Source organism: Camelus bactrianus, chromosome 22, assembly GCF_048773025.1.
Source record: "Camelus bactrianus isolate YW-2024 breed Bactrian camel chromosome 22, ASM4877302v1, whole genome shotgun sequence".
Lineage (NCBI taxonomy): Eukaryota > Metazoa > Chordata > Mammalia > Artiodactyla > Camelidae > Camelus > Camelus bactrianus.
The window spans coordinates 6,193,354-6,206,166 of NC_133560.1; the positions used below are offsets into that span (position 1 = coordinate 6,193,354).

The 12,813-nt window shown below is 44.5% G+C and overlaps 1 protein-coding gene across 2 annotated transcripts in view; it reads right to left on the minus strand.

The window, feature by feature from the left end:
- The window catches only part of RUFY1 (RUN and FYVE domain containing 1), a 44,202-nt gene that overhangs the window by 13,972 nt on the left and 17,417 nt on the right, over positions 1–12,813 (minus strand). For both annotated transcript variants that reach the window (XM_074350129.1, XM_010946156.3), the window contains exons 6-11: positions 10,379–10,440; positions 8,019–8,084; positions 5,734–5,803; positions 3,230–3,331; positions 2,214–2,330; positions 1,217–1,384 (exon numbers count right to left, since the gene is read on the minus strand). In XM_074350129.1, the coding sequence (XP_074206230.1) occupies positions 1,217–1,384; positions 2,214–2,330; positions 3,230–3,331; positions 5,734–5,803; positions 8,019–8,084; positions 10,379–10,440 (585 nt within the window). The remainder of the gene's footprint in view (positions 1–1,216; positions 1,385–2,213; positions 2,331–3,229; positions 3,332–5,733; positions 5,804–8,018; positions 8,085–10,378; positions 10,441–12,813) is intronic.

Sequence of the window (12,813 nt, forward strand, 5' to 3'; positions counted from 1 at the left end):
TGTAACACACACACTTCCATGTGTTTGAGCCGCTCCGTTTCAGGCTCTGCTAAGCTACCACAGCAGTTTAGTTTCCCCTAACGTGCATTAACGTGTACGTCTACATGCCGACCAAAACCAGAAGAAAACATGAAAAATTTAGATAGTAAAACTCTTTTCTTCCTTTTCTGTTTTTGCTTCAATTTTCATTGTTGCTATTACAATAATATTGATTATGCAATAGTTCAAAAAAAGATAGGACAAAATAACACAACTTATCTGTACTGTTTTCACATTATCTTTGACACAGATGTTACTATAAGTAAGAGTGAGACCACATCTATGGAAAAGGAAGTGGGACTGTTTTGAACCATATGCATACATATATGTATGTATGTATATGTGTGTGTGTGTGTGTATTTTTTTTTTTTAGTGGAGGTCCTGGGGGTTGAACCCAGGACCTTGTGCATGCTAAGCATGTGCTCTACCCCTGAGCTATACCCCCAGCCCCTCTAAGTGGGATTGTTTTAGCAATAAAATAGGAAACAGAACTTCAAAAAAAGAAAAGTTTTGAGGACACAGAATGGTATCCCTCTGGGTGGCTTCTGGGAAAGAAAGCATCGCAGTGGTTAGGTGCTGCCTTTTAGACTCTGGCGCGACTGGCCCTTTCTGGGCTAGCTCCCCCGACTGCTCTGAAATGCCCAGGGACGGGAGCAGCCAGCTGGCTGTGTGGCCTGGGGACTCAGCAAGATTAACGTACTGGCAAAGCTTGAAAAGGCAATACTAACACATACCCTTCAGCCACTTCTCCACTTCTTGAGGCAAACACGTGGTCCCTGAAGTAGAGGGAAACAGAAGGCAAGGGGGCAGTGACGATATGACAGGCAGAGTTCAGGTTTGGACTGAAAAGGCACAGTTCGGTTTTCAGCTCTATTTATGGACTGGGCCACCAGGCGCGTGTGACTTAGCCCTTCGATTCTGCCTTGTCACTGGCATTTCCCCCCGTTTTATAAACGTATCTCAGGGACTGCTGGGAGACTCAAATAAAAGAAATACAGTAACACGTAAGACGGCCTAGGACCAGGTCTGCACACGCTAGGCCCTCACTGCTGTGTCTACTCTCTCCTTGTGTAGGAAGAGTGACCTAAAACCGGAAAGGCAGCACGGGACACGCTCCACCACCGGAGACAAGCAGCCGGAAACCAGGTTGTGATGCAGACACACAGCCAATCCCCACCTGAACTCTGTGAAACATCTGTAAGTTGATGGCTTTGACATCTTCCAGCTGCTGGCGCAGGGCCACCAGAGTGTCCTGCTTCTCGTGGGTGTCCTTTTCCAGTAGCTTCATTGCGATTTCCATTTCGGTTTTCATCCCAATTTGTAACTCCAGTTCTTTCTCTAGTTCCTTAGAAGGATATTAACAAGGAAAATGTTATTAAAGTAGATCACAGGAATGAACGTAACCACGGCTGGAGCTGGGGCAATCACCAGAATGCGTTAGGAAAATGTAGACAAGTCCGTCTGGAAGAAGACCAGTCTGGAGCATAACTAGACTAAGGTTTTTCCCTTTTCTCATTTTATAATGAACACTGGCTCTGCATCCAGTCAGCACAAAGCTGGAAGGTGGCAACGTGAGCCCAGAGTTCCAGCAACCACGCCGCACTCTTCAGACCTGAGATCACCATGCAGGGTCTGGAAGAATGTACATCTTTTATTCGACTGCTAGAAGCTGGTTTGGTGCTGCGGTGTTAGAATCTCTGCAGTGGTTTGCTGCCTGATGGCGACAAAGGTGCAACCATTTTGAAATGGTTCTGTCCTGGAAAACTCAGGACAGTGTTCCTACGGCCTTGCAAAGAAGCAAAGAAATGAAGCAGGAGTAAGAACTCGGTTTAATAAAACACACTGGTCACTGACACACAGTCGAGGCTGGAGATAAACGGACCCGAGGCTGTGATGTCAGAGAAACCAGGAATCTGGGCTCACAGGGATCCCTGAAGGTTTATAAAATTGGGAAAAATGCAGAAATGAGTGGTAGACTTAAGCCTTTTTTTTTTTTAAGGAATAATTTCTGACTCTTTTTGGGTATTTTTTTCACATGTTAAAAACTTCATTTGCATAAAAAACTCATTTGTTTTAAGAGCAGGCTGACGCATGCGTGTGAGAGGCGTGGACAGAAGCAACTTGGAGGGCTCCGGGGGAACTCTCTGCGACAATGCTCAGGCCCGGACACTCACCAGCCGGGCCTTCTTCTCCGCCTTCAGCTGCTTCCATACGTCACTGTACATCTCGTCCAGGCCTTGCCGTGTCTGCTTGTAAGTCTCCAGCTCAACCTTTGTGTCCTGTTTCGTTATCTGTAATCAGACAACAGCCCAGAAGAACGGTTTGCTTATGGAAGCAAGCTAACTACAAAGTGTCTTAAAATATACCATAATTTTTTAAAATAGCATAATTTCTATTTTTTTAATTTATATTTTTTAAGCTTTTAGTTTTTCTCTTTTAATAGAGAAAGGTTAACATTTTAAAGACATTCTGAAATGTCTTTGAACTTGAAGGATGGGAGCAAGCCAATAGATTTTTGAAAAGAAAAAGTAGGTTCAGAAAACAATTTATAGTTAATTTTCTTTTAAATAGAACAGTGATTCTGAGTGGGAAAGGCCCTCATTCAGTCCACCATTTAGTACTTATCTAGCATTTTTATTTTTCAGGGGGGAATCAGGTTTATTTATTTTAGTGAAAGTACTGGGAATTGAACCCAGGACTTCGTGCATGCTAAGTGCATATCTCCCTGTCCAGCATGGTTTTAGCAGTGGGTGAATTTTGAGATGAAGCAGATATGGTCCTGACCCTCGAGTCATCATATGGGACAGCCACAAGCCAGCAGCTCCACAAAACAGCAAATGGATCCGATGCTGGAGGGAGGTGCAACGAGCTATGGGGACACAGGAGGAGGAGGGCCCTGGCACACCGATGGGCGCCAGGTGCAGCATCCCAGGGAGGGGCTGAAGAGGGAACAGAAACTTTCACTCGCAAAGGCCCAGAGGCTAGGGTGCAGTGTGCCTGGGAAACCCTCAGTGGTCCTGGTGGCCTGAGAGTGACGTGGGAGGGCATGGCCAGGAGGGACTTCCTGGCATCGAATGAAGCATGTGTGCACGTTGTGAGGTCTGGGGGTTGTTCATCTCTGTGTTTAGCTGCGCGGCGGACACGTCCGGGTAAGGAGCAAGCCGCCCGGCCACCACGCCTTGCTCCTCACCTCCACCCTCTTCTCACTTCTCTCACGGATTAATTCATTCTGTTCTCTTAATTGCTGCTGTTCTTCTTGAAGTGAACAAATCCGGTCTGTGGCAGCCGAAAGCTGATGAAGAAAGATTTTTATATTTCTTAACATCACAACAACTCTGACTGTTCAACTTAAAACTAACATTTGGCATCTTAGCAATTGACTGTACATTTTCACATATGTGATATTTTATGTCTTTCTTTTGAATAGGTGACACACTCACATGGTTCAAAATCCCAAAGATATAAAAATGTGTACAGTAAAATCTTTCTCCCACCCCTGCCCCAGCCATCTCTGCCCTCCCCAGATTTTCTTCTTTTACAAAAATGATAGCACACTATGTGTGGGCAAAGATTTATGGACACAAAATATAAAGAAACAGCCTGAACGGCCAATATTAGAAATGGTTTAATAAATCACAGTGGAAACATAAAACAGAAATATGTCATTATTAAAATGTTTATGAAAGCTTTTAATGACTTGAGAACACACTTATAATACCAAAAGAGAAACAAAGCAGGTTACAGAGTATGCTCTCACCTCTAATTAAAAACAAACAAACAAACAAAAAACCCAAAACTCAACCATGTTAAACGTGCTTAGGAAGAGATGGGGACCGTATATACCAAATGATAAAAACAGCTGTCACTTAGCCAAGGGATTATGGGCTTTTTTTTTTTTTTCCCTGATTGTTCATTCTTTTCCGTTTTTCCAGCCAATGGGGAAAAGGTAGCTTACCACTGGAGAGAGAATTAAAGAGTCTGGGAGAGGACTCACCGCCAAACCATTAAGGACATGCCCAAGCACGCCACCTCCCGTGCCCTGAATGAGTTAACGGCGTTTGGGGGAAAGTGTGTAGGAGCAGGTGGACCTGCTCAGAGGCTAGCAGGGGAGGCGAGGTGGACAAGGAGTAAATACACTAACCAACCTGTCCTCACCCAGCCTCTGAACCGGCCTGGATACAGAAGGTGAGGCTGGAGAAGGACAAAGAAGCAAGACGTGCCCTCCGTACTAGGCTGTGCTCTTAGCTTCATTCACGAACAGGGGGCTCAAGGCACTGAATGCCTCACCTCCTCAACAGCGTCTACATCCACTCAGACTCTCAACCCAGGACCAGGGCCTCTAAACACGACTGGCTGTGCCCACATAAGAATCTTGAAGGCCTTAAAAGAGGGGGCTGGTCGCTACAGCGGAAAAAAGCAGGCGAAACCCACATGCTACCTCCCGCCCCACTCCCTGGGGACGCAGAGCGCCCCCTGGAGAGAGAGGTGTCCTTTTTCTCTAAAGTATGTTTCCTGTTACAGTCGTTTGCCATTACCCAGTTGTTTAGTCTCAGAAGCTAAATTAGATCTTCATTCAAAGCATGCTGCCTGGTCTGGGAGAACAAAGTGTGAACTTGCTTGTCCTAAAACCAGCTAAGGTCTGCGAGCACCGCCACACACCAAGTACGGGGGGAGGGCGATCACACGCTATTAACCTAAATTTAGCTTGATGACACTACTGTGAGGTACGGATTATCCTCCGATTTGGAGGTGAGGAGAGTGGGGCTCCGAGACCCACCTCCCTGAACTGAGGCCCAAAGGCCCACCCACCCCAGGTGCACTCGAGCCCTTCGGTTCTAAGCGCAGTGACGTCTCTCCCGTGACGCTGCCTTTGAACCTCCTGCTCCCCTCACAAGTCTGAGTGCTCCTCTCCTCAGAGCTGTTCCGAGCTGGCCCCTCAGGAGAGAGAGCCTTAAACTGGGGTCCTCTGTTACAAAGGCCTCTCCTCTCGGCGGGAACCTGCCTCCACACCGCGGGGGTCCCTCTCCGGCCCCCCTCACAGCCCGCTTCCTCCCCAGGGAGACTTGGGGAGGCCCGAGCAGCCGGGGCCCGCTACCTGTGCAAAGCCTCAGAAAGGCTGGGCAACCTGCCTCCTGCTAGCAGGAGACAAGATGTGTCCGCCAGGGAGACTGCCGGGCAGCGGGCAGCAAGCCTTCTTCCTCGGCCTCAGCCCTCCTTCTTCCTGTCCTTTCATTCTCTCTCTTCCTAGTGAGAAAGCAGAGAAAGACCACGCTGTGGGGGGACCGGTTCCACGCTCCTGAGAGGCTGAGACACGGAAGGGGTGGGCGCGGGTCCCTTCACCTCGGAACAGAGCCTGGGCCTCGTGGGCAGCAGGGAGACACACTAAGTCACAGGGGAGGTGGCGGAGGAGGGAGAGAGCAGCGCATTCACAGCACGAGCGGGGCTTTTCCGGCTGGGACGACCATGAGGTCATGAAACCTGTGTCACTTGGACTGGCTCATGGGCGCCCCGCACAGGGCAGAACACGGACACTCTGAGGACGCGAAATTCTGAGACTGCCCGGCCCGCGTGCAGCTCGGCCCGCGGCTGGCAACTCCCCATCCTGCCGGCGCGCAGCTCTGGTCAGACACACCGACCACGCCATTTCTCTCAGCCTTGGCCATTCTGTCTTAAGAATGTCAGTAAGTTACAAACCTCTTCTTGAAGCTTTGAATTGGTCTTTTCCAAGCCATCGATCTTGGTTTGAAGATCTCCAACTGTGCAGCTGTAAAAAAATAAAATATTAAGTAAATGTGAACTTATAAATACCGACTGTTTTCCCAACCCGCAAACGAGAACAGATTCCTAGGTTTCCTGAATGAAACAGTGTCAAATGGTTGCCAATTAACTCATAGATGAGAATTCTAAATACATGCGTATGAGGTGTATGTGGGTATGTATGTATGTATGTATTTATTTATTTATTTAGAACTTTTCAATGTATTCCCCCCACCCTCCCAAATATGCTACCCATTTCTTTTTCAGCCAACTGGAAAGAAAACAGTTTTTTTCCTAACACGATAGATGGGAACCAAAATGTGTTGGCAGTCATATATCTAATGTAACTTTCATAACCAGATATTGGGACTTTTGGGTAGAAGGATCAAAGGTGTTTTTTAATCTTTTTTATACTTTGTGCCATTTTTCACATATTCTTTAAGTCATATGTACTGCTTTCATACTGAAAAATACATAGAAAGCTAAGGTAGACTTGATTTAAAAAAAAACAATAATAACCACAAAAATAATAGTAGTCATTTTCTTTTTGGACAATGTGCCAGGCCCTGTTTGTTCTAAGCATTTTATTTATCTGTAAAAAAACATTTTTTTTTGTGGGGGGAGGTAGTTAGGGTTATTTATTATTTCTAATGGAGGTACTGGGGTTGAACCCAGGACCTCGTGCATGCTAAGCAAATGCTCTAACACTGAGCTCTACGCTCCCACCTTGTTCTAAGCACTTTCAATGCAACAACTCATGTAATTCTCCCACAACCCTGTCAGAGAAATCTTATTGCTACTCTGTTTTACAGACAAGGAAACCACCCTCCTGCCCAAAACGGGTGCTTCTTGCCGGTGAAAGGGGGCTACAAAGAAAAAAATCTGGCAAGGCTCATGAGCCAAGGTTCAAGAATCAGGAGGGACAAAAAGAAAAACGCAAAATGACGCGAAGTGGAAAAGAGAACAAAACAAAAGATATGGAGGGAATTAAAAGTTTTAGGAGTATGCCATTTTCAGTTCTGTACTCACTATATAACTTAGAAAACATTGATAAAATTTATATTTTTCTTAGGAAACATGAATTACCAAAAAAGACATATCCCCAAAAGGAGAGAAGCTAGATGAAGTAACAACTAAGGAAAAACTGAAAAGTTGGCAAAGTATTGCCTGCAGGCAGACTTTGAGCTTCAGATTTTCAAGGAGCAAATAATGGTCATGAACTTGAAGGTGTTCCCAGGCACAGGAACAAGGCAAAGCTTCCTAATGCATTTTGTGAAGCTGCATGGCCCTGACACCACGTCAGCGGGAAAAGCTACAGGACTATGAGGTCAGGGTACATGTTAAATTATTATTATTATTATTTTTAAAATCGAAACAGTCAGGTATGATGTGTCAATTTCTGGCATTAACGTTTCAGGCATACATGTACATACTCCTCTTCATACTCTATTTCATTTTCATTATAGGTTACTAAGAGATATTGAATATAGTTCCCTGGGCTCTACAGAAGACATTTGTTTCTACCTATTCTATATATAGTAGTTAGTACATATGTTAAATTATTAAAGTGACATTCGATCAAGTAGAGTTTACCCCTGTGATACGGGAACGGTCAGAATGAAGAAGTTCATTAATAAAATGTATCACTTCACTAGATTAAGAGATAAAAGTCATGATTAACTTCATGAACGCTAAAAGGCACTGGACAAAATTCAACACCTATTCCTCATCGAAACGCTCAATAAACTAGGAACGGATCAACGATCTTTTTCTCAGTAGGGAGGGTAATAGCTCAATGGCAGAGTGTGTGCTTACCAGGCACGAGGTCCTGGGTTCAAGCCCCAGAACCTCCACTTAAAAAAAAAAACAAACAACACTGGAGGGATGTGTGCTGATTCCAATCCAGCAGCAACAGCGCCTCCCATGCAGTGATTTCCAACCAGGGGGCTGTGGGCTGCGGGCTGCGGGGTGGCGGGTCGGGATTCATTTGTTACTCTCTAAATAGCGTAACGGCACAACACGAAGGACCAAAGAGTTCTCCAAAACTCTTCATCAAGAAATCACAGTTCTCCAGTCTGTACACATGAGCATTGAATGATAACCTTTCCTTTTGGCTTGGAAATAAGTTAGTTATAAATATACGGCAGCTCAAAAAAGTTCCACCAGGCAATTACCGAGTACTGAGGATGGACCACAACAGCGGAAAAAGGAGACAGTCCTACCTTAAGTGCCGGTTCAGTTCTTCTACATAGTTTTTTTGATCAAGGACATCAGTGATTCTTTCATGCCTTTTAAAAAGAGTGTAAAAAGAGAGAATTACTTTTACTCAGTGTTGATGCTTTGTAATCGTCCCCCAACCTTCCGATCACTTCCTAGGAGAACTGTCATCAGGAAACCAAGAGACAGTCAGAGCTGAGTAGTGTCTGCATGGTCCCAAGTGAACCAGCAAGGTTGGCGGGGTAGACACGGAACCGCACTGGAAACACACGGCCCAGAAAACACGCTGCCCAGAGAGCAGCCTTCCTGCAGGTGCTCCCCCCGCCCACAGAAGCAGCATTCTTTGTCAACAGTTCCATGAAAAGATCCTCAACACCACTAAGCATCAGGGACATGCAAATCAAAACCACAACGCAATCATCACCTCACACCTGTCGGACTGGCTAGCAGCAAGAAGACCAGAAATAGTAATGTTGGCCAGGACGTGGACAAAAGGGGACCCTGTGCGCTGTTGGCCGGGATGTAAATTGGCGTGGCCACTTAAAAAACAACAGGGAGGTTCTTCAAAAATTAAAAGTAGAATTACCAAATGATCCAGTAATTCCACTCCTGGGTATTTATCCAAACAATATGAAAAGTGAAGGGCCGCAAATGGAAAATGCCCTTCTTTTTTTGTGGGTGAGTTGTATTCCACTGCATACATATGCTTCATCTTCTTTATCCATCCAACCTACTGGTGTGCACTTAGGATGCATCCAAGTCTTGGCAATTATAAATGGTGCTGCTGTTAATAGCACGGTGTATGTATCGTTTTGAATTAATGTTTTTGTTTTTCTTGGATATATGCCCAGGAGTGGAACTGCTGGGCCATATGGTGGTTCAATTTTAAGGTTTTTGAGAAACCTCCGTATTGTTTTCCATAGTGGCTGCACCAATTTACATTCCCACCAACAGTGTACAGGGGGTCCCTTTTCCCCACACCCTCGCCAACATTTGCTATTTGTGTTCTTTTTGATGATGGCCATTCTGACGGATGTGAGATGGTGTCTCATTGTGATTTTGATTTGCATTTCCCTGATATTAGTGACAATGAGCAACTTCTCATGTTCCTGTTGGCCATCTGCATTTCCTTTTCTAGAAAAATGTCTGTTCATTTCTTCTGCCCATATTTTAAATGGGTTATTTGTTTGTTTGCTTTTTAATTGAAGTACAGTTGATTTAAAATGTTGTATTAGTTTCTGGTGTACAGCATGGAGGGTCTTAGAGGGCATTATGCTGAGTGAAATAAGTCAGACAAAGAAAGACAAATACTGTAAGATATCACTTACATGTGGAATCTAAAAAATACAGCAAACTAGTGAATATAACAGAAAAGAAACAGACTCACAGATGTAGAGAAGGAACTAACGGTGACGAGTGGGGAGAGAGACGGGGGAGGGGCAAGATGGCGGTGGAGGATTAAGAGGGACAAACTATCAGGTATAAAGTAAGCCACAAGGATGTGCTGTACCACATGGGAAACACAGCCAACGTTTTATAGCTATAAATGGAATATAACTCCTAAAAATTGTGAGTCATTATGTTGTATACCTGTAACATAATACTGTACATCAACTATACTTCAATTTAAAAAATACGACACTGTAAAATGAATACATAAAAAAACCCCAAAGAAAATGAAAAGTAACTTGAACATGTATCTGCACCCCCATGTTCACTGCAGCACTATTTATAATAGCCAAGATACAGAAACAACCTAAGCGGCCATCAATGGGTGAATGAATAAAGCAAATGCGGTGCATTCACATTCACATTCACACAGAAAAGAAGGAAATCCTGCCACTTCTGACAACATAAGTGGACTTTGGGGGCAGTATGCTAAGTGACAGAGAAAGACAAATATCTTATGATCTCACTTATACGTGGACTCTGAAACAAAGAAAGAAAGAAACAAACATAAAGCCTCACAGATACAGAGATTGGTGGCTACTAGAGGCAGGCGTGGGAAAGCGGGTGAACGCAGCCAAACGGCACAAACTTCCAGCTGTAAGACACGTAAGCCCCGGGGACGTATGTGCGGCACGGCGACTACAGTTCACAACACTGTATTTGAAAGCTGCTGAGACAGTAGATCCTAAAAGTTCTTGTCACAAGAAAAACAATTGTTTGTAACTATGCATGGTGACGGGTGTTAGCTGGACTTCTTGTGGTGATCATTTTGTAATATACACAAATACTGGATCATTATGTCACGCACCTGAAGCGAATACAATGTTATATGCCAATTATACTTCAATAAAAGAGTAGCATTCTTTGCTGGGATTTCGTTAAAAACATGCAGGACAGCTTACAACGCAGTACTTACTCTTTGCCCCCGTCAAGAGCCTGCACGTCCTTCAGATAGAGAGAAAAATCGATCACTCCAACCTGATTGAAATAAAGTAAGTTTAAATGAGAAATAATGGTTTCCACTTTCCACAAATCTTACAGTCTTTAAAATTCAAGGCATTTACATTCCTCTCTCTTTCCTACAAACAGTTTGTTAGGCTAGCCAGGTTATAAAGTAGCACTCAATCACACCAACGAAACAAAAGAAAAAGAACCCCATCACCTTCTAGAAGAAAAATGTACTAAAAATCAGAATTTAAGGGAATATTCTGAAGTTTCACCACCTAGTTATGATTTATTTTTTGTATTTATTCAATAATCAACTTGTTGACAAAGATCAACAAAGTTCTTTGGGTACAAAGTAATAAAGAAAAAAGGGAGTCCCGGATCTCGGGACTGAAGCGGTGGTCTTTACTGGTGCTCGGACTCCTGTCCCCGTATTAGGGTGTAATGGTCCAGTCAGTGCTTTAGGGGACATTCTCTGCCGCTGTGGGGAACTAGGGAGGGCCAAGCCCCCTTGCACATCTCACAGCCGGGGGCTTTGTCCAGAAACGAAGCACAGGAGAGGGAGAGAGTGAAAGCCCCAGCCTGCCACCATCCCGGCCGGTGTGAGTACGTGAAGCCATTCCTTTGAAGTATAGGAAAACTGGGTCCATCAATAGAGAAATATTTAAATCAGCCCTGTGACAGCCATGTCGCAGAACCCTACGCAACCATAACAGGGAATGCAGAGGGTGGATATGTCATGATATGAAGAAAGCTGCAGGATCGAGTTTCAGCTCAAAGAATACCACGTGCAGCATTAACTCCTCATCAGCCCCACCGATGTTAAAGCCAGAGCTTTACGTGATGGCTTCTGCAACTTCTCTGTTGTACTTCCCACGAATCTACATTCCCAGCCCTTGAACCTGGGCGGCCTTACTGCCTGACCTGAGGAGCAGAGAGCGGCAGGAAGGATGCCGTGGCTTCCGCAGCCGGGTCAGCAAAGGCGGGAAGGGCCTCTCCCTGGCTCTGTCCCTTGGGCACATATCTTTGAAGACCTGAGCTTCCCGGGGAGAAGTCTGGCTACCTTGAGGCACCAGGCTGGAGACCGATTAGAGAGGCCACATGCAGACAGAGATGCCTAAGAGGCCCCTGCTGCTCCCGCCCCAGCTCACTGAGCCTTCTCAGCCCAGAGGACAGTGACAGCGCCCGCCTTCAGCCGTTCCAGCCCCAGACGCCAACTGCCTGTCGTCGCAGGAGCCCTCAGGAGGCGCCTCCCTGAGCCCAGCCAACCCTCAACTGTGAGTGACTTACTGTTTATGTGACTGTTAATTAGTTACGTAATACAATAGAAACCCAGGAAAGATTTAACTAAAAACAAAACCTATGTATTATGACTAATAGATCTGAAAGAAACAAATGATTTCTTGAAAAATATAAAGGACCAAAAATTGTTCTAAGACTTAGGAAACCAGTAAGTTGACCGAAAGCTATGCAAAAAATTAAAGTGGTCAAAGAACCGAGGACCACAAGGCTTTCGGCATAAAGTTGAAATGGTCATACCAGCAAGTTTTAACAAACCTTTAAAGAAAACTAATTCCTGCTCTAATAAACTGTGGTACAAAAATGAGTAGGAAAAAGAAGAACACTGTCCAGCTTATTTTATGAAGTTAATACAATCCTGACACTGAAAAGTGACAAAGACAGGATAGAGAAGGAAAATTCAGAAGGGTGTCATTCATAAGTGGAAACACAAAAATTCCCCCCAAACCACAGACATACTAAACCTAGGAGCACACTAAAAGAATAACGCATGATGACCAAGCAAGGTTTCCTTTAGGAATGCAGGGATCATATCACAATAGGAAATCACAAATTAATTCAACTATAATATTTGTTAAAAATGGATATGACATTTCATAGATGCCAAAAAGGTATTTGACAGCATTCAACATTCACGTTTAATAAAAATGAACACATCAACCCAATCCAAAAATGGGCAGAAGACCTAAACAAGCAATTCTCCAAGGAAGAAATACAAATGATCAATAGGCACATGAAAAAATGCTCAGTATCACTAATTATCAGAGAAATGCAAATCAAAACTACAGTGAGGTATCATCTCACACCAGTCAGAATGGCCATCATTCAAAAATCTACAAATGACAAATGCTGGAGAGACTGTGGAGAAAAGGGAACCCCCCTACACTGCTGGTGGGAATGCAGTTTGGTGCAGTCGCTGTGGAAAACAGTATGGAGATTTCTCAAAAGACTAGGAATAGACTCACCATATGACCCAGGAGTCCTGCTCCTGGGCATATATCCAGGAGTAACCCTACTTCAAAAAGACACCTGCACCCCAATGTTCATAGCAGCACTATTTACAATAGCCAAGACATAGAAACAGCCTAAATGTCCATCAACAGATGA